The sequence below is a fragment of the Heloderma suspectum genome, chromosome 10, assembly GCF_057233095.1.
Source record: "Heloderma suspectum isolate Gila_16-S chromosome 10, 16-S_ref, whole genome shotgun sequence".
Classification (NCBI taxonomy): domain Eukaryota; kingdom Metazoa; phylum Chordata; class Lepidosauria; order Squamata; family Helodermatidae; genus Heloderma; species Heloderma suspectum.
Genome location: NC_139467.1, coordinates 34760298 through 34785066, shown reverse-complemented (window position 1 = coordinate 34785066; position 24769 = coordinate 34760298). Strand labels below are relative to the sequence as shown.

Genomic DNA, 24769 nt, shown 5'->3' with positions numbered 1-24769 from the left:
GCCACGCAGAGAACGCTTGCCTCCCGGCGATTGGTTAACGCCGCGCAGAACGCCAGCTGCTGGTTGGCTGGGTCGCCCGCCTCTCTTCCCCTCCCTCTCTCCGCGGCGTCACGGCCCTCCCGCCCAGGCGCGCCCTCCTCCCGTCCCCGCGCGGAGTGACGGCAAGGGCGAGGAGTCGCCCCGCGCCCGAGAGGAGGGGGCGGGCTCTCGCGCTCTGTGGCGCGCGGTGCATGTCGGGATACGGAGCAGCGCTCTCTGCGGCCAGGCAGGAGGAGTCAAGATGGACGCGGGCTTCTTCCGCGTAAGTGCTGAGGCGGGGTGGGGGCCGCGGGGCCGCGCGGGACGGGGGGCGGCGGCGGCCGGGGAGAGGGCGCTTCGGCCGGCCGGGGGCGCCTTTTCTCCCTCGCCTCACGCCGGCCACGGCGGCCCTTTCACGGCTCCCCCCCCCCGACTCTGTGAGGAGCCGAGGCGGAGAAAATGGCGGCGGCGGCCGCCTTCCAGCGCGCGGCAGAAACGGGCGAGGATTTGCCCCCCTCCCCCCTCTCAGCCTCCCCTTCTCGTCCCTTCTCCCCTTTCATTCGCCTCGTCCACGTCCCTTCGTTTCCTCGCCGACAGGAAGTAGGAAGCGAAGGGCTCTGAGGCGCCGCTTGGGCCTTCCTCAGTCAGCCTCGCACGCGCTCCCCGCTTCCCCCCCACCCGGGCGGCTACATTAATCTACAAAATTAGCGCAACCAGCGACGCGACGAGCTTTTAAAAGAAAGGAGCACGTTCACTGTGCGTGGCGGGCGCTTTGGTGGACCAGAGCCCATTTCTTCGGGTGCATGGATTAGGGGAGGAGGGAGAGAGACACGTGCGCGTATTTTTTGGGGACACGCCGACATTAAAGCCAAAAAGGTAAACCCAGTGCAAGAGTGCAGTCTGTAACACTCCTGCTCAACACGCGGGTATGTACAGGAAAATATTCGCAAGAGTAGTAATTCGGTTGTAACACGCTCTTTCCATTCTTAACACAGGCAGTAGGAGAGAATCCCTGGTCTTAATTGAGAAGTTAAAGTGGAAGCCCTTTATTTAAGGTTCACATGGATATTCCAGCATGCTACAAGAGGCATGCATGTGCGTAATCAGAAAGCTGCCTCTTTTGCTTGTTTCTGTGACTGAAGAGAAAAGTCAAGCACATGAATGTATGGGGGAAAGTGCCCTTGATTTTTGTTTTGTTTCTTTGGATGGTGTGGGGAAGGTTTGTCTAAATATATCCCCAAATCCATAGTTATCAAATTTCCAGGACTCTTTCAATGTCAGCTTGTTTGCAGTGGAACCTTAGAAGCGTGGCCCACACTTCCTTGCAGCTGAGCACTGCAGGGGGAAGTCAATAGTGACTGATCTTCTCATGGAAAAATCCCAGTAATCTTCTGAGTAGTACCAGTGTTCACTGCTCTGAAAGCAAATATGATGAAGGGTGACATATAAATACTTTCAATCCATTAACGATGGTTCCTGGAACGAAGTGCCAAACACTGGCCTAACCAACCTGTGGTACAGGCCGCATGAATCTGGCAGTGAGTCTGGCATGGTGTCAAACTTGCATTGCTGCTTGCTTTTCCAACTCACAGAAGAGGTAAAAATGACCCAAAGTGCCTTGCATTATATGTCCATTATATTGGCAATAATAGTTTGAACTTGATTTGTGGCATCCTTTCCCAAAAGGTCAGCTACTACTGGCTTTAGGTAGCATTAGAGTAGTATATTTTGATCTGTTGTAGTAAACTGTTTTGTCCTACCTTTTGAGAGCATAAGCACATGTTGGAGTGCCAGTCTGGTCAAATATTGTCAATTGACCACTGATTATTTGGCCATGATCAAATATTACTCAACAATGTTCTTGATGTTGTGTAAGTGGCAGTGTGCCTATTTTAGTGCATCATCAGGTCACTGATAGCAATAGCGGGAGTGATGGTCGCTTACTAGCCCATCGCACATGCACATACTTGGGACTAGACACCTTCTGCCCTGCAACTATGTCCAAAGAACTTCCCCTGCCAAGGAAGTTGTAAGAGATAGCAGCTAAGCAAATAGCCAACAGAAGAAGCTGACATCTCAAAACGGAAACGTGTTCGGGAAGAAACATGAATCAAATACAAGCGTCATCACATTAACAGATCTAGTGTTGCCAGCTAGTCAGGATCTTTCCCTGTAGTATAGTGGATATGTTTGCTCTGTAAAGGATCTTTGCTCTGAATGTAAACACGGGAATGTTACACTGCTCCATACAGCTTTGCCCCCTAATAATGGGACCATGAAGGTGTCTGGAACCATTTCACAGGTCACATTCTGAAAAGACTGCATGCCTGTGTTTGGTTGCTCAGATGCCAGGCAGTCCAGAGTAGAGACTGGGTTTCTCGCCCAAACTCAGATTACCGCCTGCCATCTTATTAAGACACTTTTTGGACATTGTGGGGCCACTGCTACCTTTGGTGGGCATATTTGGAGTGCATTTATTTTGTGAAATGCTCCCTCACAAGTCCAGATGCAGTGGAAACCTTGCCCACAGGTTTCCTCAGTAAGGTGCTCTGTTTTCAAGATTTTCTGCTGTTCTTAATTCTGCTGCTTTAAAAGTTTTTAAAATGAGGGGGGGTTAGTTTTAATTGTAAGTCACTTTTGGGTCCCTCCTTGGCTGATAGGCAACCCATAAATGTATAAAAATTAAAAATCTACATGATTATAATATTTCTAATTGTATAACAGTGTAGACTCATGCATTAAAACTGTTTATTATTCTAGCTGTTGTAACTGAGTAGTTTCAGTAAGTGGCTCTTCACTAACCATATGATGTAATTACTAGGCCAACTCAAAGATCACCAAAAAATGTATAAGCTTTTGAAATCTCCAGATCTCTTCATCAAGCAAGATGTTACAAAAAGCAGGTTGGCCATGGGTGGAGATAGGGGGAAGGTAATAAAAGGTTGACTGGATGTTACTGTTCTGATAAATTCTCATACAACCATATGGAAAATCACAGAAAAAGTGACTTATTAAATCGGATCAATTGTTTCTTTAAAATAATAGAAGCCTTTCAACCTCTTCTGTTGAAAATATGATGAAATAAATTCTTATTTGTCTTGAACCTAAGGAAAGGTTTGACTAAATTACTGTTTTGAAGCCAAAATGTTAGCAGTTAAAACATTACAAACAAATATTAGTTGAACGCTTTCAGAAATTGTGTGTATGGCTAAAAGGTTAATTGTTGGATCACATTAAGTCATGATAAGATTCATCAAGTTAAGAATTTAAGTTCTGTTATGTATATACTTAAGAACACTCATACATGCAGGTATTGGCATCTGTGGTCTGCAAATAGTAAACTCTGTTTTTAAGGTGCTCAATGACAATGGGGTTTGCCTTACTGGAGTGTTTTCTAATTGATTCATTAACAGGTTTTGTAATTAATAGTTGCTGTTAAGAGCATAGCAATCTCTCTCCCCCCACCTGCCATTATATTGTTTTTAGCCTGTATTTTATTGTTAACTGCTTTGAGTGTCAGTTTTGGCAGAAAGATGGGACATAAATAAAATAAAGAAATAATAATATAAGCTGTTGCTTCCATCTTCTAATTTTAAATAGCACTATAGAATAATGTTAAGCTTCAGAGGAATTCATATAATGCTTGGGGTCCCTATGTCTTTTATTTATTAATTAAATTAATATCCCATCTTTCCTTCAAATATGGTGCTCAATGTGGCTTGATATTTTACTGTTCAATGCTATTTGAAGTTTAAGATAATTCAAAAACTAATAGTGTTTCCAAGACATAAAGAGTAATATTTAAGGGTTTTTTTTAACTGCTTTGCCTACATTAACTGGAAACCGCTTGGAGGTTTATGTATTATGTTTCAATTTTTTTTCTTAAAGCACCTTCAGCATATAGTTGACTAGTTGATGCAGTTTGTCAAAAGTGTTGTGGGATGTTCATTAATTAAATATCAGCTAGTAAGTTATTATAGAGAAGAAGCACTTAGTTTAATGGTAATGAAATTTTAAATACAGTTGGTTAACTAAAGTCTTTTATTTTTATAGGGAACAAGCGCAGAACAGGATAACCGCTTCAGCAACAAACAGAAGAAGCTACTAAAGCAACTGAAATTTGCAGAATGCCTAGAAAAGAAAGTATGTTCAATTTGTTTTTAGAGATTCACATGGATTTAAAAAAAACACTTCAAATATAGCAGATGGTATTTTGAATGCAATGAACTCTAGGCTAAAGTTAACATAGGATGCAAAAAGAAAGGCTAGCTTGTCTCCTTGCACTAGAAGTGCAAAAGTGTTGGGTTTTAATGCTAATACAGAATTTAAGATGGTGGGGTATAAACACTGGTGTCATTTTGCCATTAGTTCAATAAAGGCTTCAGCCGTATTGCAAAGAACACCAGAAAAACCCAACTGATAGAAATCTACTAAAGACACATACCCTGTGGTAGGAACCATTTTACCTCCAGTCTTCAGTGTTTCCCAGGGAAACTGTCATTGTAGACCATATGGTTGTGCTGGAGTGACACTTTAAAGAGATAATAAACTCTCCTCCTCAGTAAGCTATTGCAAACCGGTGGCATCTACCGATAAGCAAGAAAGCAAATGTAATGTACACTACATTATATGTAAGCTATTATTTGTATTATTTGTATATGTTGGTATGTCATAGCATGCAAGAGATTACAGTAATTGACTACTAGTAGGAGACTTTGAGCCTGTAATGGTGGCATCCAGCAATGAATTGTGGGCTAACCCACAAATTGTGGGGATGTGTGTCGTGCCCAGGCCAGTTCCTGTTTCCATTAACAACCCTCAAATGTCACATTTGAGGATTGTTTCCATGATGCCTGAACAGGGGCACTTGGGGTTGTTTGTGGATTAAACAACCCCAAATTAACCCATGATTTGCTGCCAGACGCTGCTGTTACATCCAAGTAGGGTCTACAGGTGTTCCATATTCAGTCACTGAACACAAAAGAAAGGTGAACATTAAATATAATTCTTAATATTTTTGTCTGATAATGTAGGTGGATATGAGCAAAGTAAACCTGGAAGTAATCAAGCCATGGATAACAAAAAGAGTAACAGAAATCCTTGGATTTGAAGATGATGTAGTAATTGAATTTATATTCAACCAGTTGGAAGTGAAGGTAATGATTTTGCTGCGGTTGTATTTACATGTTTGTAAATGTATTGCATAATTCTGTGGAAACTGAGATATCTCTATCAAAAACAGTTGATGAAATTAGGAGGAATTTTGTTACAATGTATATTGTGAATAAATTCACTTCGTAAAACGTTTGTTAAGGCTGACAGTTGTAGTGAAGGTGCCTAGTTTGCAAAATTGCTCAGGTGAAAAAATCAGACTTACTGTGTTGATTTTGCTGTTACGTGTTAAGCTACTTTGACAGCAATTTTCTAATGATGATGTGATTTATGATTTAAAAGGCCTGAACCAAAATGGAAGTTATTCCTTGCGTCTGAAGTATAGCACCATCACCTTATTAGGTCACAGCAGAGTGAGTGTCCAATGTCGCTCTGACCAACTCCCTTGATGATGCAGTGTGTGTTTGGAGGTGAGTTGTGTAAAGTGGCCGAACCAAAGACAGACAAAGCATCCAGCAGAAAGCAATTGGGCAAAGCTTTACACTGCTCTTGAAATTGTTGTGAATTAAATCAGATTAAATGTAAAGCATGAGGTGCAGTTCTAAATTGGTAAGAGACGTTCAGTGGAGACCTACTCTGTTTAGAACTATGGCTGTGTTCAGCTGGGGTGGGGCTAATATGTTAATTACAGTAAAACTACTTCAGGTTGATATAGAAGGAAAGCTTATAGGTGCAAACCACCTCCCACTGAAATCAGTGGCAAGACACCCATCTGATGTTAATGGAGCTGGATTGCACCACTGGAATACAGCTAATCGGTTATCAGTCGTATAACATGAACTGCATAAATGAAATTGAGTTCATGATAAACTCAGTCTTTTATTTTACACAGTCTGCCACTGCATCCCAAGAGACAGTGAAGTATTTTCTCTGAACTATTGGCAAAATGCTCTTGTGTTAATATATTTTATGCTCAATCTTTCTTCCAAAGAACTCATCTTTATGAACAGTTGACATTTCAACTGAGAAAGGTATTGCTGTTAAAAGAAAAAAAAGTCATGCTGTATTTTTGAATGTAAGATTTTATTGTTTAAACAGCCATACTTGCAATCGTTTATGTATAGAAATCCAACTGGGGAGGCAGGTTTAAGGGTTCTGCTGACTAAAGTGAGAGCTTTTACTAGGAAATGGTTTGCTAATATGTGTTAGCGTAACAAACTTAAATACACAGTTGTAGTTCCCCTTCATAGAAAGCATGATTAAACTTTAGAACTTTTAAAACAATTTTTCCTTTTTGTGGTTGTGTACTCATTATTGCTTGTTCGTCTTTTGCAATTTAGATAAATGGTATAACATTAAACTCAAGGTGGTTGAGTTGCAGTAGGGAGTCGGAAGCAAGCCAAGGGAACATCTTTCTCTACAGGGGACTTGGCGATTCCAAACCCCCCCAAAGTTCCAAGAAGAAACAGAAGACACCTGGAATCTGTACTTGCTTTGTGCTGTTGAGCTGTGCTTGTTATATGGACCTTGTTGCTTTGACCAACAATGTTAGAACTAAAGTGTCCACCTGTATTGTGAGCTACACTTGACCTCTTAATCCTTTGTGGGCATTACATAATTGTCATACAAATATGGCAGCTTTCTTTCCACAACCTAGTTAGTGAAGGCTCAGTTTAGTTTGCTGATGAAAGTAAGAAAATGCATGCATAAATTTTTGTTCAGTTTTCACAGCAGGATTTGAGGTATATTGTAGATGATAATTCTGTAATGTTAAGTGTACAGCTTCTGTCCATTGTACGGATCCCAGTTTTTTAAAAAAAGGGATTTTCTAGCAGCAATACCAAAGAATATTGGGGAAGAATGCTTAGAAAGTTGAGAACAAAGAAACGTATACCAACCATTGTGATGCTGCTATACCAAATTCATGGCCCTCAGTTGTAGTAGCTGCACAGACCAAAATACTTATGAAATCCACAAAGGATTAACAGGCCATTCTGAATGTAATGATAAGGCAAGAGAAAATTGGTAATCTGTTAGGACTATATTACTGAGCAACCTTTAAAAACTAGTAATGAGTATAACATACTGTAGCCCCATGGTAGAAGATTAAGTCAAAATTAAAATGACTTGTTTGTGTTTGTGTTTTCAAATAACCTGTATTTCTTCCTGTCATATCTCTTTGCAGAATCCAGATTCCAAAATGATGCAAATCAACCTGACTGGGTTCTTGAATGGGAAAAATGCTAGAGAGTTCATGGGAGAACTGTGGCCGCTACTGTTAAGTGCACAAGAAAACATTGCTGGTATTCCATCTGCTTTCCTGGAACTGAAGAAAGAAGAAATAAAACAGAGACAGGTAGGACAGTTTAAATCCCAGTTCCCATATGATCTTGCAGGATGGCTTTGAGCAAACCACTTGGATTCCCCAGTCTACCATCTGTAAGTTGGGAATAATTCTCTGGGTCAAAAGATGGGTTTGGGAATGAAATGAACAGACACTGACCTGGTTCGCACAATCACATCAGCTTGCTGTGGCTTACTTAAGTCACGGGCAGCTTCGGTGCATACGAGTTTGAATATGTAAGCCATGTCGGCTTATCCTCGCGTAACCCATGCTGCCCAGGTTCGCACAGCATGACAAGTCACGGCACCTGCCTGGTACTGCTTACATATTCAAAACTTGGGCTGGTAAGCTGCAGTGGTTAAATAACCTGCAGCGGCTTAGCGTGACATGTGAACCAGCCCACGGACTCTACAGCTCTGGACACTACATTTACTATTAACATGACAACGTGTACTCCCAGCCCTTCATTTCCTTTAACAGAAAGATGAACAACTTTTTTTGAGATATGGGCACAAAAAATTCACATATGGAAAACTGAATACTGACTTGCAGTATACACAAAATGTGCCTGCAAGAATGTGATCAAATCGTCTGCTGGGTAATGTTCACTTCTACTCTGAGTAATCAGTGGGACTTGGTTCCTATAATTCTTGAGCTTTGTGCTTCAGTTTGAGGTTCTGTCCCTGAGGCACTTTTCTTGAGCTCTCTGAATTTTGTGATAAATAACTTTTCATTTAAAAAAGTCTTCTTGCCAGATTGGGAAGGGTGACAAGTCTCAAATTTCTATATTCAACCTTCTGGAAGTATTAAGAGTTCCAAGTATTGCGAACTCAAAATGCTCAGAATCTATGTCTTGGAGTGCCTCATCCCCATTACTTGTGAATCCTTTGTCCATTCCATGCCTTGTCATCTGTTCATCCAGGAGGCACAAGCAGTTGTGATGTCTACATTGTATTTCTCCTTGTTAATATGTTACATGTCTTGTATCCTAGTAGTAGCATGTAATCATGAGGTGACTTTAGCAATAAAGAACTCAGTAATTTCAGTACAATTGCCAGAAGTTGGGGTAGTAAAAATGACTTTGAAAATAGGCATCCTGGTTATTTATTTATTTGATCTGTAGCCCACCTTTCTACCAAGAAAAATGGCACTCAAGGTGTCTAATGGTACTCAAGGCAGCTTAGCGCTAGCATAGTGTGAGTCAACAGCCAAGTGAGGTTTCATGGCTGAGGTGGAATTTCAGCATGAGGTTCCACATCTAAAGCTGCATCTATCCACCAGAGTATGTTAAACCAGCCAGTTTAATGTATGGTTAAATTAAATGGCAAACTCAGATTTCACTCTCTCCTAAAATGCAAATCATAGCATAATAATTTAAGGGCACAGTCCTGTGGCAATGCCCGTAAGCCTCCGAACTTGAAGGCTTGCAGGCATCCTATGCAGAGTGGGAGGAGCAGCAATCTTCACCTCCTCACTCCTCCTCCTCTGCATTTTAGCTAGAGGGTTTTTTTGCCCATCTAGCTGGGGTGCGGGAAGGAGGCTGGGGAGGCCTTGGCATACGTTGTATCCCAGCACCTCCCCCCCCCCCCATCCACTGGCATGCCTTTATCCCCTCTCCAAGGTTGCCTTTGTGGCCTTGGAGAGGCAGCTGGTGCGGTTCTCCTCGCTGGCTGTGAGGGAGAGAGTGTGGGGAGCATGGTTTCCTGGATCCATGGTCAGAGTACTGTACAAGAATCCAAATATACTATAATCCAACAATTATACAAGAATCCGAATTATGCTATGGCCCCTGCACACTGTGTCTTAGAGCCATAGGATTGCTCCCCAAATCGCTATAGACTTCTGAAACAAAAATAACCATCTTAGCCATGGTGGATTTGCTGCCCAAGTCTCCAGGTTTGGATACATTCTCCCAAATGCATTAGTGCAGTTTGTAAATTAATGGTTGATAACAGATGTAGGCATCTTAGCTAATGTAGCATGGTGTCTTAAGAGACTGAACTATGAATTACCAAGTCTCCAGTTCAAATCTTGCTTCTGCCATGAACTCACCAGGTAGCTTTAGGCAAGTCACCCTGTCCTAGCCTCAGCACCCTGACGTGCAAAATGCGGATCATACTGTCTGACAGTACATATAGGGTGGTTGTAAGGTTTACAAGATTGCATATATGAAGCATTCAGAACGCATTCTTTATAGTACTGTATAAATGCTCAGTGGTGTTAATGTTTAGTTCATTTTATGCATTCAGCATTTACTTATCCTGTGCTTCTGAATTAAGAACACATTAATATTTCAGATTGAACAGGAAAAATTGGCTTCTATGAAGAAACAAGATGAAGACAAGGATAAGAGAGACAAAGAAGATAAAGAGAACAGGGAAAAGAGGGACCGATCTAGAAGTCCTAGAAGGTAATTCATTACTTATGTGCCAATGGGTATTGTCATATATGACCCTTGGATGTATTGAAGCCATTGACTTCTGTGGTAGAGCAACTCTACTACTGATTTTTTGTTGGATAATGTATTCTTTAATACTTGGAATCTAAATGCGTAGTTTCACCGAGTTTTACATTGAACATGTTTTTCTTTCCCAGTCAGTGGTTGGAGGGCAATAATGGTTCTGGGATAATCTGATAAATTCTTAATTTAAGTGCATGTTGGGAAGTGTGTGTGTGTGTTCTGTAATAAACTAAATATAAATTTGTCCTAGGCGCAAATCAAGGTCTCCTTCCCCTAGAAGACGCTCATCTCCTGTCAGGAAAGAGAGAAAACACAGCCATTCCCGATCCCCTCATCATACAACAAAGAGTCGTAGTGCTACTCCTGCACCAGAAAAGAAAGAAGAGACTCCTGAGCCAGAACCTTCAGTCAAAGTAAAAGAAACATTGATACAAGAGGCTACATCTACTAGGTATTGCTGTTGGTTATAATCTTTTCATCCCTAGCTTTGTTACCATGTTATTCTGAAACTTGGTACTATATGTTATGTTGTGTCTGTGTGCACGTGCGCATGTATGCTCATGCTTCTTATTCTTGGACCTTCACAAATGCTGTTGGTCTAATGGTTCTATTTCTTAAAAGTTAACATCTTTGATTCCCAAATAAGTTTGGCCTGTGGGGAAATTTTAGAGTATAATTTAGAAAAATGTAATGTTAAATTAATAAATAAAATTGGTGTAATATCATTCTGGCTTGCTTTCATCATTTTTAAAGTATGTTTTGAAGATAGCCAGATGACATTGGAAAATGTGAAAGCATTAGATTGAAAATCGAACTGAATGGTGGCAGAGGCTTTCCCCGAGCTACAGCTTACCAATAGGGAGTTGACAGCATTGGCATGCAAGTGTCCTGAAGAAATTGTTAATAGAGAACTGGTCGTATGGCTTGGGGCACGAGTTCTTCGCTCGCATAAAAGATGCCATATGGAGCCGTGTGCAGTGAGTCTGTCAAGTACTGCAGACTGCAACCTTAGGGCAATATCCAGTGGTGTCATTCTGCAAACTCAGATAGTGCAACCAGGTTGCACAGTGGTTTGCACAAGCATAGTGCACAACCAGTTGTACAAGGGTAATACACAACCCTTTACTTGCAGTGGCGCTTGTGCAGTGGTGACTTGAGTTGGATTCTCCTGTTGCGCATAGTTTGGAACCGAGGTTCTGCTAGCATGACGCCACTTGTGCTAGCGGAATGACACCATGGGATGCTGCTTATATGGAGTCTTCCCCTCACACTGTAATCCATGGTTTAATCTTAACATTTTATTTCAACAGTGATATCTTAAAAGTACCTAAAATTGAACCCGTGCCAGATACTAAAGAAATCTCTCCAGAAAGAATTTCAAAGAAGGAAAAGGAGAAAGAAAAGGAGAAGACTCGTCCGAGGTCTCCATCCCGATCTAAGTCAAGGTCAAAGTCTCGCTCACGTTCTCCATCTCATTCAAGACCCAGAAGGCGTCACAGATCACGATCCAGGTTAGAGGGTTTAATATTTTTTTGCACTCGAGCATCTCTGATCAGAGATAAGAAGGGAATTCCACCCCCACTCAGCCGAGGCTTGCAGAAGTTAGTCCTGCAAGTCCCAGTTGAGTTCCTTCCTGCACCACTTGTGCCTCAGTTGGGATACAAGTGGTGTGGGAAGGCAGCATTGAGCTCTGTACCCCTCTGCACAGAGCAGGGGAGTGGCTTGGGTGGCGCTCAATGACATCACAGGAAGTGGAGGGGCTTTGGGGCAGGGTCCTGCCCCCTTAGCATAATTTGGCCTGCCAACTCTGGTCTGGGGAGGTAATCCTGCCCCTGTCTTAGAACGTATTCTAAGTGCTAGCCTTGGTTATCTTCATGTGTGCAGTTATGGACCAGTCTGAGGTCACCATGTGGAAACAGTTCCCATTCTGCTGCACATATGAATCTTATCTATGGCACCACGTTTTGTAGGAATGGCATGTAGGCAGGTGTTGTCCATTCCACAGCTACTGAGACCCCTTCTCCTGGAGATTTGGCAAAGCTTTGGCCTTGTAAATTGGGAAGTAGCTGCTGTAGTATCTGATTTTTCATGAACTGCATTGATAGGTCTTACTCTCCAAGGAGACGACCTAGCCCAAGGCGACGCCCATCTCCTCGGAGAAGAAGCCCACCGAGACGCATTCCACCTCCACCCAGACACAGAAGGAGCAGATCTCCTGTGAGACGGTAAGAATTCGTAATTCAGAAATGAGAGTCACCAGCGTTTAAAGGATGTAGTAATATTTGAATGTGCTAATGTTTCAGTTGCTTCAGCTCCTAAGATGTTTTTTTTCCTTTGATCAGGGGATAGAGGGAAGAGAGAAATTGGTTTCCCATTTGGATTGAAAGTGGGCATGAATCACTTAAGTGTAAAGTTCTGATGGGTAGAGTTCAGTATCGCATCATCATAATTAATAATTAATACATAACACAAAATTAGTATTAATTTATTATTATTCTCCCTATACCTGAAGCTCTCAGGGCAACATACATCATAATGAAAAGTAAATAGGGAAATAAGTGGCTTGAAGATGGATAATTTCTTTTGCATAATATTTCATGACTGTTCTGAGTTTTTTAATCATTTACTGATAATTTGGATTTTTCTGTATGTGCTGGCTTCCTCACTAGAAAGAGCCTATACTAAATTAAAGATTACGAAGTATACATCATGGAAAAGTGGACGTGGCATCATTTTGAGAGTTAAAAGAACAATTCACATTTTCTTCGCCATGGCCTACATATTACACAGAAGCAGATCCATAATGTTGAGTCTTGATGAAACTATAGAAATCTTTTAAAAATGAATTAGGTATAGTCCTTCGCTCCCAAAGAGTCAGTATAAGGGTTGAATCTCCTACAGCTGACTTCCAGTAGCCAGTTGTAAGAAACCAAAATGCTTTAGGGTTTGAGGAAAATAGGCTGTTTTGATTTCTATTTCATCATAAAACTAACTTCACGCCTTTATAAGAAGCCTTTTTTAGCTAACATGCAAGCTAGACCAGAACACCTTAAAAGCTTTTTCTCTGAACCCTTCCAGCATGAACTTGTCTACCAAGTCTCTCTTTCATGGAATTTCTATGAATGTGCTGAGGATTTTTAGGCATGTAGTAGGGCAGAGATCTTTTGGGTCTCTGTCTCTCACTCTCCCTGCCCCATCCCAGATATGTCTGCACATTGCAGGGGAAGATCCATAGCATTGGGCAAGCTACCCTTCCAGGAAGAGCCCCAGGGTTCCCCAGAATGCAGCTTGAAAATCACTCTCCCCAAACAATTAACATAGGACCACTTCCCTGATATCCTGATGATTTAGGATGCTGATAGCATTGCTAAAATCTGCACACATTGACAGACATGAATTGGACTGGCAGTTGAATATTTCTTTTGCAAAAATCGTTAACACGTATATTTTTATAGCTGTATGACACTGCTTCTAAGGAGTATTGCTCAAGGTAGGGTTTCTTTGTTTCAGGTTCTCAGGAATTCTGCAGCCAAAGGTCGAGTCAGCAGGTACATGATAGCAACAGAACTGACCACAAATTGTGCCGCAGAATTCTAGAGGCCTTTAAGCGCAGTCTGATAAATCACTCTAATTTCTGACTCAGTGCTAATGTGCTCACTTTTTCATGTTTGGAAAAATCTGTAATTTTTTAGTCACCTTGTACTGGCTATTTCAGACAAGTTTCTTGAAAAGATTTATGAACCAGTTAATTCAGTCATTTAAATAGGTTGCTTTTGGACCATCCGTCTCCTAAACAATCTAAAATCTTTTCCCATTGCCAAATAGTATGCAAATAATGCCTCTACACAACTTTTGAAGATTGAATTCCTCTTGACGTTTTGGGAAGCATTAATAAGAATATAAGAAGAACTGTGCTGGATCAGACCAAAGGCCTCTCTAGTCTAGCATTCTGTTCCCACAGTGGCCGATCAGCTGCCTGCTGGAAGCCCACAAGCAGGACTTGAGCGTGATAGCATCATCCTGCTCATGTTGCCCAGCAACTGCTTTTCATAGGCATACTTCTCTGATACTGGAGGTAATACATAGCCATTGATAGCCTTATCTTCCATTCTAGTAGGAGCTAGTAAGATATTTGTGAGAAAACAGGGCAATGCAAATTTTGTAAAGTCATCTAACCATGCTTAGAGTACACGTGATATCAACTTGAATTTTGTAGGAGGAGACGGTCATCAGCCTCTTTGTCAGGAAGTAGTTCCTCCTCCTCTTCTTCACGTTCCCGATCTCCACCAAAGAAGCCACCCAAGAGAGTTGTTTCCAGCCCTCCTCGTAAAACACGGAGACTGTCTCCTTCTGCAAGTCCTCCCAGGCGAAGGCACCGCCCCTCCCCACCACTAAGCCCACCTCCAAAACCACGACGGTCTCCAACGCCTCAGCAATCAAACCGTACAAGAAAAGCCCGGGGCTCAGTTTCTCCCAGTAGAACTTCAGGTAAAGTGAATTAAATTTGACAATTCTCCAAGCCTCTCTGACCATGTGTATTTAGCTTCATATAGATCTTGAGTAGCTAATGGCTGGAATGTTTCATACCTTTGACTGTCCAAAGTGAAGAGAGTGGATACACACCTTCCAATAGATATTGGAATGTTCGGAGCAATTGCTTTACACTTTAAAACTCTGTTCCTTTGGAATTCATCAGAGCCTGAGCATCTTTCAGAAACAGTCTAGGACGGTTTGTAAGGTAAAGGTGGGTTGTTGTTTTTCATGAAATCCTAGGGAACCTCCTGTCTCAAGGCAGGGCCCTCCACACAGCCCCATGCAAGTAATCCTACATAGCCCAACCAGAGAGAGGAGATGCAGTGAGTGAATGGGTGTCTTCTCCAGATGACTTTTCGGGGGCCTGATGTGTTCCATCCACCTGATGTGTTCCATCCACTTCCCTAGGCTAGAAGGGCACAAAAGTCAAGCACTTAATTGTTTGTGTAGGTGGCTGTGTACTTTTCTGTGTGTAATGCAAGGCAGCTCTGAATTGACTGTACATGCGGCTCAGAAGAGAGCTGGGATTAGTAGCCTCTACGCTAGGCTATGTGTGCTGCTTTGGTTTTTTGCTTTAAGGACTACTTAACATTTGTGCTGCTTGATGAGGTGGCAGCATTATTTCACCTGCCACTGCTTCTGAGATCCCAGGTTCAAGGGAGATGCTGGCATGAAATATGTCTGTATGCTTGGACCACCTCCTGCATGGCTAGGATGTGCACAGGGATCGGCCTCTGTTGCTTCCTCCTGTACCCTTGAACTTAAGGGAAACATTGGTGGCAAGCCGAGGAGAGTAGGCTGTTCAGAAGGTTGAATTAGCAGTTCCTTTGCTTGTGCTATAGTACTTAAAAACAGCATACTTGACAATTAAATGTTATCAGTCAGTGATTAGAAAAACACAGTCATTGTAGACCAGTGTGTAGTGGTGGTCTTGGAAGTAAGAGTTTTTCATTCAGATTTCAACACAGACGATGTGGTTGGGACATTTTGCGCACACACACTCTCTCTCTCTGTTTACAAAGGACAATAATTAAGTTTTGACAAGTTTTGCAGTTGTGTGATTTTGTTTTCAGATTCAGATTTCTTGCCCTATCTTAGGGGCTTAGGATTGATTGCAGTCATTAACAATTCCTGTGCTGTAGGCTGAGAGAGTGACTTGCTTAGGGCATCTTGGGACCCTTTCATGGTTGAACAGAAATTTGATTCTGGGCCTGCACCAGACTGGTGATGTTTATAGCACTAAATGTACTGTACAAATGACAGTCTGTAAGTCATTGTTTCCTTGACTTTTACTTACAGTTACGTTTGCTTCTTTTCAGCACCCAAACATAAAAGTATTGAAAAAAGGGAATCTCCCTCACCAGCGCCCAAACCTAGAAAAGTAGAATTGTCAGAATCTGGTAAGTTTCTGGCTTACACTTGCACATTCTAATATTGAAATTCTTTGTATTTTGGGGTTTCTGTCACATTGGCAAGCATTAGAGTGCTTGAGTACCATTCATATCTGTAGCAGACATGCACAGTTTGTACCTCTTTTAAATGAAGACTCATCATAATTTAGTTACTAAAATATATCCCATCTTTCTCTACAAAAATCCAAGGTGAACAATATAAAAAATAATACGAACATAGCCAAAGTAACCAATGCACTAGCAGCAGCAGTGCAAAGCTTGCAAGCAAAGCCCATAATCAAAACCAGCAGACTTTAAGACACCCTAAACCCTAAAAAAATCACACCTTGAACTATGCAGCATAAAGAAAACAAGAAGGAGCCCCAAGAATGTGCTTGGCGAATACAAAATGTGTTCCATTTTATTAGTATTAACATGAAAGAGGCTCTGAATATAATTCAATTTTTTTTTTAAATTTGCACACTTCAGAAGAGGACAAAGGTGGTAAAATGGCAGCTGCAGATTCTGTGCAGCAAAGACGACAGTACAGAAGGCAGAACCAGCAGTCTTCATCTGGTATGGTATTTTAGAGTTTTGCTGCCTGATCTTATGCATGTATACATGGAAATAAGTTTCATCTTGTTCGCTGGGAACAAGTATACAAACAGAAGTGTACAAAAAATAAACTAAATTGAGTTGCAAATGGCTTCTATTGCAAGCCTGTCATTTGGCTAAGTCTTGGATTTGTGTGTTCTGGCCTTCTCCAGTACTTGTTACCTAATCATGCCTTTTGTAAATAGTGGCAGATTTCATAGACCCTTAAAGGGCTTGATTTTCAGACTTAAAATATTTTGTTCTGGAGCAAGGTATGAGTAGGACTGCTGCTAGAGGTGGGAGAGGCGCAGTTCTGTCATTGAAATAAGGCAAGAACGAGAGAGTGGCATCTGTGGGTAAGAGTTATCCCAAGCCTGTCATTGATGCATAAGAATTGCAGATGTGGTATAGCAGGGGTGCGCAACTTTGGTGGATCCGGGGGCTATTTTGCACCCATCAGACCCCCCTCTGGGGGCCTCGCTGCTGCACCAACCCCAAAATTGGCAGCTTGCTACCAAATTTTGGCTGGAAATCACAGTGGAGGCTGAAAGGAGACACATTTAGCTTGTTTTCAAGCTAAACGTGTTCCTTCTCAGTCTTCATCACAGCTTGCTGCTGAAATTTGGTGACAAACCTTGGATTTTTTGCCGCCACCGTCCCACCAGATTTCAGCAGGGAGGGGCATGTGTTGCTCTCCCCTGTACTATAGGTTTATTAACTTCTTAAATCACTCGTTCTTAAAAGTATGAGATGCCTCTTGCTGGAGCTGGGGTGAGATGCTCATTAATATATCTTGATTGGCTCTCACCTTAGAGGAAGGTGTACACCTTGCCCCTCCTGCACACCTTGGCAATGTTGACTGTTTAGTAGGGCAGTTCTTTTTGTAAGCATTTTGTTTCCTTAGAGATTTTGCAACAGGCACTTCAAATGCACTTTTTAACTCAAGTTGCCTTATCCCAATCCCATTTTGCTTATGTGTGACGGGGTAAAAACTGAGTCCCACTAATGCCCTTTGTAGTTTTTATACTGGGCCACTAGGTGTTTCTAGCGTTGGCATCAATACTAGTTATTGGGCTGGTTCACATGACATGAGGGTGGTTAATAAGTCCCTGTGTGTGCCTGTCGCATGCTGACCCGACCCAATGAGGGTGGCTTGTCGCGGTGACTAACAAATCACCCAGACCCCATGGCCTGTATTATCAGTCCAGTATGCCACCTTTGCAGCGTTCCAACGACATGAGAAGCTGGAGTGGGTGGTGTGGATCATCAAAATGGTGCCTATGGACACCGCTACCCACCGTGCTGGTGGGCTGCAGTGATCATGCAAACCAGCTCGTAAGCTCAGTTCAGACCTAACAATCCTAATCTAATAAATCATGGTTTATGAGAACAAGCTTTAAGGCTGCAGGCTCCCTCCTCTCTCACACAGTGCAATTGAAAACTTCTGTGGTTTCCTAAAATACAGCATCCCAGTTGAGATTAAAACCCTGGCAGTTTCAGTGCACAAGAGGGGAGGGGCACAACACTCATTCTTAATCTAATAAACCATGATCGGATAGACTGAGATTGTTGTCTTAAACATGCATTGCTTAAGGTTCTGCGTTGTTCACCAAATCTTCACCAAATTTCTCCAACCTCAGCCACTTCATTTGGGCCATGTCGGTCTATAGTGAAACAATTTGTGTATTTCCCTCATGTTTTTAATAAAACAATTAGCTTGCTGTCCTTGTGATCTCAAGGCACCTGATTTAAGCTTTAGGCATGAACTGCAAGGAAACTTAAGAGGAGTCTGCTTGAAATGTCATCTAATATATAGTACTGAGTGGCTTAGGTACTGCTACACCATAAGGTCACTAACTTAGCAATATTAGAGTGGTAACCTATTTATGCAGGGAATCCATGCACTCCCATCCAGAGAAGGAAGCCTGTTTAAAAATAGAACTCATTGATTTGTTATCAAACTCTCTTAACCAGCCACAGTTATATAATAATTCAAACTAATTTATAAAGCTGCCATTAATTACTAGTTATGGAATCTTGGTGCATTTTGATTCAGGAGGTTCATTGATAGTTTGACACTCTCTAATGGATTGCGGAAAATTCTTTGAAGAAGAATTGAACACAAAAATAGCTATAAACAGCTTTTAAAAAATAATTTTGGAAGTACCTACAGTGCGCTAAATGTCAGTATCCTGTTGCATTTTAGCAATGCAGTTTTCCTTTTTTTTTTTACAGATTCTGGTTCATCAACTTCCTCTGAAGAGGAACGGCCAAAAAAGTCAAATGTAAAGAATGGTGAAGTGGGTAGACGCCGACGGCATTCGCATTCCCGAAGCCCATCTCCGTCTCCACGAAAGTGGCAGAAAGAATCTTCTCCTCGGTAATTTCCTTTGTTTTGTATACACAGGCTGCCGTTTACTAGTAATGGTCAGTGTGCTATTGTTTTTTGACCATCTTATTGTGTCAATTAGAACAAGTTGTACTTTTGAGTTGTTTGCTGTACGAACTAAATTCAGCACCTGCCCCAAATTGAAAGCATTCTGTATAATCACTTTCATGTTAGCCATGATGTTTCTCCTTTTCCATTCCATTTACTCAAATGGCTTCTTCTGATTTCAGTCATTAGAATTCATAGTGGGAGCTTCTTTGGGGCCAGCATACAAGGGTTACTCAGTTGCTAAGAATTACAACACAGTGACTTTCTACCTGCTAGTTCATCCTTGCAAGTAACTCTGTGGGATGTTTGACCTCTCAATTTTTTCCCTCCTCCACTGCTGTCAGGATGCAGATGGGAAAGAGGTGGCAGTCGCCAATTGTTAAAAGGTTAGTTAGCAGATTAATCTGCTAATTGGGATTAAGTTTTAAGGGGCTTTTAGAAAAGATGCACTTGATTTAACCACAGCCACCATGCCCCCCCCCTCCCCCCCATGGAAAATAGAATAAAACTGTGTGGGAGATGGAGGAGGAGAAAGGGATGGGTGTTTTTTAATGTTTCCCCAGTCTGCTTTGCTCTTCTATACTGCAACTGCAGCTGGGGGGAGATACAGTAAAGTAAATAAAATAGGAGAATTAAATAAGCAGACAGTCCATCAATGGTATTTTCCAAATGTTTATGCAGAAGTGGTTAAAATGTATTCCTCTATCTCCCAAAGTTCACTGCCTATATGAAAATTGAACATTGTATCCTGACTGTAAAATGGGTTGCCACTCAGGGTGTTTAGGCATTGTTCATATAGACAGCTTGTAAAACAAAGTGGACTCTCTTTTTTTGGCATTTATTTCGTCAGCTTCTGCATTGTTGAAAACTTCTAGTTACAAAAAACAGACAAACTTCCCAGCATGGTGTAGTTATATATTGGCACAAAGTTGTAACGTTACATAATTTTTTTCTGAGTGGGCTGGTCAACCCTGTTGCTTTTGTTATATCTGCTGATGCAATGGGCAAATTTACTAGCCTTTGCCTGATCAGGGAAGATATTTTTGTACCACAGGAAGACAAGTGTGTCAGAAAGGCTTGTTGTCTGCCTTGAAGAGCACCTGAATTAGACCATATGAGCCCAGTAATTTAGTGGTAACTTGGTTGTAAAGAGATTGCAGCTGAGGGGCGGGGTGCTGTTGCCTTGCCAGTAGTAAGCTACTCTGTAGGCTGTCGTGCCCATGCTTCTCTTCAGGGTTTGTCTTTTGAGCCTTTCCCCTCTCTCCTTCGTTTAGTAGGAGGAGGCGAAGTCCCTCGCCTCTGCCTGCCAGAAGACGGCGCTCCCCTTCTCCTGCCCCTCCTCCAAGACGGCGTAGGTCACCTTCGTTACAACGCCGAAGGTAACATAATTGCTGCCTGTCTGCATATCGAAATAAAAAGGATGCTGTGACCCCTCAATCAACATGTCTTATTTGATACATGCATTTGTGTTTATTTTGAAACCAGCAATTAAATTACTAAACATTTTAAAGAGGGGTGTATTTAACTATTGCAGCTGCATTAGAGCTTTATTTAGACACTTTATAATACCACCATTTATCAATGATTTCAGGATGGTTTAGAAAACGTAAAACAAAAATAAATACATACAAAACCAACCAGCTGATAAAAGCATAATTAAATGTCAGAATTTAAAATACTTAAGGTAATAAAAATGTTTTAGAAGATTTAAAAAATGTTTTGGTAAAAACGTTCTATACGAAGACTAGATGCTTTTCCGTTTGTGCAGTGGCACTTAAAGACAGTTACAGTGTGGTACAGTTGCATTACCTGCTTTCCCCTGGCCATTTGTGTTTTGCTTTACTTATTAAATAGGTTTGCTAATATCTTTATGCATCTCTCCCAAACTTCCTTCCTGCATTTGTTCACTAGGTCTCCATCACCACCTCCTCGCCGGCACTCTCCCACTCCCAGAAGATATTCTCCTCCAATACAGAGAAGGTACTCCCCTTCACCACCTCCAAAGAGACGAACGGCTTCTCCCCCTCCCAAAAGAAGGGCATCTCCTTCTCCACAGCCTAAGCTCAGAGTCTCTCATTCTCCACCGCCAAAACAAAGAAGCTCTCCACCTGCAAAGAGACGTTCACCATCCATATCTTCCAAGCACAGGAAAGGATCTCCTCCCAGCAGGTCCAACCGTGACAACCGCTCCCCACTGCAGAACAAACGGCATTCACCTTCCCCGCAACCTAGGCCTTCCCATACCTCTGCAAGCCCCCCACTGCTGCGCAGGGGGACTTCCTCTTCACCTCAGCAAAGACAGTCTCCATCTCCAAGTACTAGGCCTATCAGAAGAGTCTCAAGGACCCCAGAACCCAAAAAGTTGAAGTAAGTCTTTCACTGGCAGCTAAAGGGCTCCCTTTGATGTTAGGAAGGCAGTTGGTTTAAGCCACCAAGGAAAGTCTGAGAATATTGCAAATCCTGAGATGTTCTCGTGTAATTTCCCTGTTAGAATACAAGCATGTTATGTTTTTGTTTCAAATATGAGATTTCACAGTAGAACTCTAAGCTTATTTCTAATAAACCTTGCCAAGGTAGTCTTTCCTATTTATTTCCACCTTAAAATCCTGTTCTGGGCTGGCTAATAATCGTACAAATGTCTTTTCCCTATGGCTGAATGGGTCTCAGTCCATATAAGTCCACATCCAACTTATAAATATAAAATGACTTTAAATTTCAAAGGGATTGTTGTAGGACTGTGATATACATAAAGAGTAGTTGGGGATGGTACAGTGTGAAACGTTGGCAAAATTAAAAGAGCTGTTTCAAAGTTTCAATTTCAGAATAAAGCCCGTACATAGAGAATGTTTATACTAAATGTGCATATTTGCACATTAGACTGAACTACATAATTCTAAGCAATAGAACTCAAGATTTCTTCATTTTTGATCAGGGGTGTTGAGGAATGGGAGGAAGATAGGGGTGTAAGCCTCTGTGGTATACTGACATCACAGTTCTTGTACGGCTGGAAGCAGCTTGTGCCCTTACAGCTAGCTGTCTTTTGTACTTGGGCTCAGTGAACTATATGAAACTTTGTAGTTGATTGATTCTCATTAGAAGACTTTACCTAGAAAGTGTAAAATATCCTGTACCTCTCTCTTGTAAGGGCTTCAACACCAAGTCCACATTCTGTGAGGAGAGGATCTTCATCCAGGTCTGCTTCAGGATCACCTGAACCACTGCCCAAGAAACATCCAGCACCTCCATCTCCTGTTCGGTCTCGATCACCTTCTGCTCACTGGTCACCAGCAGCACCTGCAAAGAAGGCTAAAAGTCCTACGCCAAGCCCATCGCCAGCTAGGGTGCGTGTCTTCTAATGCCTGTGTGGCATCTGCCTCGCATGCAGGCTGAAAGCATGTTCCTCGTGGCTGATGCAGCTGTAAATCTGTATGCTGAGCTAAACTGATAGTTACTGTATCATACTGGGTCCCTAGTGCTATTATATGGTGGACCAGCTTTTATTTCAAATGCGAAAGCCTTGCAAGTGTTCCTGTACACAAAAATAACCTCTGCCAGGGAGCCTGCTGGGAATGTATTGCTTTGCGGAGTGTATGTTTTCTTAAATGTTAGGTTTTCTGTCTTTATTCATGGAAAGGTGGCATATAAATGTTTTAAATAAATTAAATTTAAATTTACTTATTGCTTGACATTACAGAACTCTGATCAGGAAGGGGGTGGCAAGAAGAAAAAGAAGAAGAAGGATAAGAAACATAAAAAGGATAAAAAGCACAAGAAACACAAAAAACACAAGAAAGAGAAGGCTGCGGTAGCTGCTGCAATGGCTGTTTTTACCACATCTGCAGAGGAAGACCAAGAGAAAATTGCAGAGCCCAAAAAGGTGAATATTATGTTATCTATTTATTCAAAATATTTATAAGCCATTTTCTATATTCCTTGGGTTGCATACTGACTGACAGTACTTAATATTAAGGATCCAGGGATCAAATTACAAAGCCATTATATTATATTGTACGCAAAACACATATCATTTAAGAACACCTTTCTTTGTTCAAATATACTCATGGGCTGTGTATTCCAGGCAAACTGCAGGCTCTCTGATTTAGCATGGGATCTGTTTGTTGCAAAATTTGGCATCCTTAGAAGGTTTGTCTTAAGGAGGCACATGTCTAGCCCTCATAGCTTAGAAATACATACACTATTGTTATATTGGAAAGGGTCAGCAACCAAGACAGCCAGGCTGGAGCTTGTGCTGAACAGCCCTGTGGCTGCTTCTTTCTGGGCCCATTTTCCCTAATGCTCCTGTAACTTCTCTATATTGTGGACATTGAAACTTGTCTCCTTCATGGGTTAGGAATAAAACCTATAAATGTATCTTGCATATTTAAAATGGGAACTGTGGTGACCACACTTTTGGGGTGGGGAGGGCGTGTTGATCATCCCAGCAGGCAAGCACAGTTCATGTCTCAAATGGGAGAACAGATTTGTCCTCAATAATAGCACAGAATAATAGAAGGCCCTCCTTGGAGAGCCTGCTAAAAGCAAGAGGGACACACCAGAACTTTGGCAGGGTTACATAATGCACAGTTTGGTTCTCCTACTGGGTAGTTTGTCCTTTACAGCCATTGTACAGATGTGATTATGTCTTACCAAATTCTACTTTCATGGGTAAATGGAATCAAAATACCTAATTTTGCATCTAGTTCTTGTTTATGGTGTGTGTGCCTAATTTCTCAAGCTAAAATTCCTGACACTATTAGTAAAATTCCTAGGTCTTTAGTCTGTGTATCATGCAAGTTTCTGCTCTCTGGCCAAATCTAACTCAGGCTCATATTCTGTGACTATAGAAGTAATTGCTGACTTTCCATTGCGTTAAGGAGACTGAGAGTGAAGCAGAAGATAACCTAGATGACTTGGAAAAGCACCTGCGTGAGAAGGCTCTGAGATCGATGAGGAAGGCGCAAGCATCCCCACCATCTTAGGCTGAAGCAGCATTTGATATAATGTACATTTTATTTGGTTTGTACTCAGACTTCAATTTCAAATTGCTAAAATGTGTTTGAGCTTTAGACTTTAACATTGGTTGTAATAATTGCTAGGTTGAAGTTCACCATGTAAAAAAAAGGGCATGGATCTTCATTACAACAAGCATTCACAGTGTACTAGTGACCTTCGACAGTTGACATGGTTTCACTAGAATTATCTCTCATGCAGTAAGGGTTTCTCTTCCTCCCCCTTCCCCCCTTAAGGGTTTTAAAACAAGGCTGACAGACCACACCGTTCCTCTAAAATGCCATAGTATAAATGCCTATGAAGTTCCTAATCTGGTTTCTTGCTCTAGGCCTTTTGTGGTCTATACATACAGGGAAACCATCCTTCAGAGGAACACTTGCAAATACCCTGATTTCTCTGTGTTTCCCAGTATTCTCCGTGTTTAAGACCAGGATTAGCATTTGAGGATGATACTTACAGCATAACCTGTTTGCCAGAACACAGGGGGTTCATAATGGTGTAATGGACTTATTTGGAACACTGGAATGTTAATTTTTACCTTATTTCTTTCCCCTGCCCCATCCTGTTTTTCTTCTTTAAAAAAAGGCAGTTTCCATGATCAGCAGCCTCAGCAAAATTTGACATATGTTTTTGTTTTGTGAAATGTTGTTGTTGCCCCTTTCATTGTTTTTTTTTTTTGTCTTGTTGCGGTCCTTTGGAATAGTGTGTAACTTTCAGAGCTGTGATTTCTGAAAGCCTGAAGGACCTGAACTTTGGATATTGTCATGCTCTCACTGGGGGGTTTTGTTTTGTTTTTGTTTTTTTTTTAAAAACTGAAGCTATTATAAAGCTTGTGGATTAAACAAAATAAATTTCTAAATTTAAAGGTC

General features: G+C 41.6%; 1 protein-coding gene across 8 annotated transcripts; it reads left to right on the top strand.

The window, feature by feature from the left end:
- The first annotated feature begins 257 nt into the window (after positions 1-257).
- SRRM1 (serine and arginine repetitive matrix 1) lies at positions 258-24769 on the top strand. Of its 8 annotated transcripts, none has more exons than XM_084815884.1 (18): positions 258-301; positions 4072-4161; positions 5052-5174; positions 7316-7486; positions 9772-9884; positions 10186-10386; positions 11246-11446; positions 12041-12160; positions 14152-14423; positions 15788-15868; positions 16349-16435; positions 18689-18833; positions 19235-19276; positions 20165-20269; positions 20802-21257; positions 22036-22231; positions 22585-22767; positions 23765-24769. In XM_084815884.1, the coding sequence occupies exons 1-18, from the start codon at positions 281-283 to the stop codon at positions 23867-23869; spliced, it is 2712 nt and encodes a 903-aa protein (XP_084672010.1). In that variant the 5' UTR covers positions 258-280; the 3' UTR covers positions 23870-24769. The 8 variants fall into 8 exon arrangements, with proteins under 8 accessions (XP_084672010.1, XP_084672016.1, XP_084672015.1 ...); XM_084815890.1 differs by having other exon boundaries at positions 23735-24763; XM_084815885.1 differs by lacking the exon at positions 258-301 and adding an exon at positions 1014-1113.

Excerpts from the sequence above, each read along its gene's own strand:
- SRRM1 (XM_084815884.1), top strand. The coding sequence starts at position 281 with ATGGACGCGGGCTTCTTCCGC. Across the intron at positions 4,162-5,051 it reads CAGAATGCCTAGAAAAGAAA|GTGGATATGAGCAAAGTAAA; the intron begins GTATGTTCAATT and ends CTGATAATGTAG. Across the intron at positions 16,436-18,688 it reads GAACCAGCAGTCTTCATCTG|ATTCTGGTTCATCAACTTCC; the intron begins GTATGGTATTTT and ends TTTTTTTTACAG.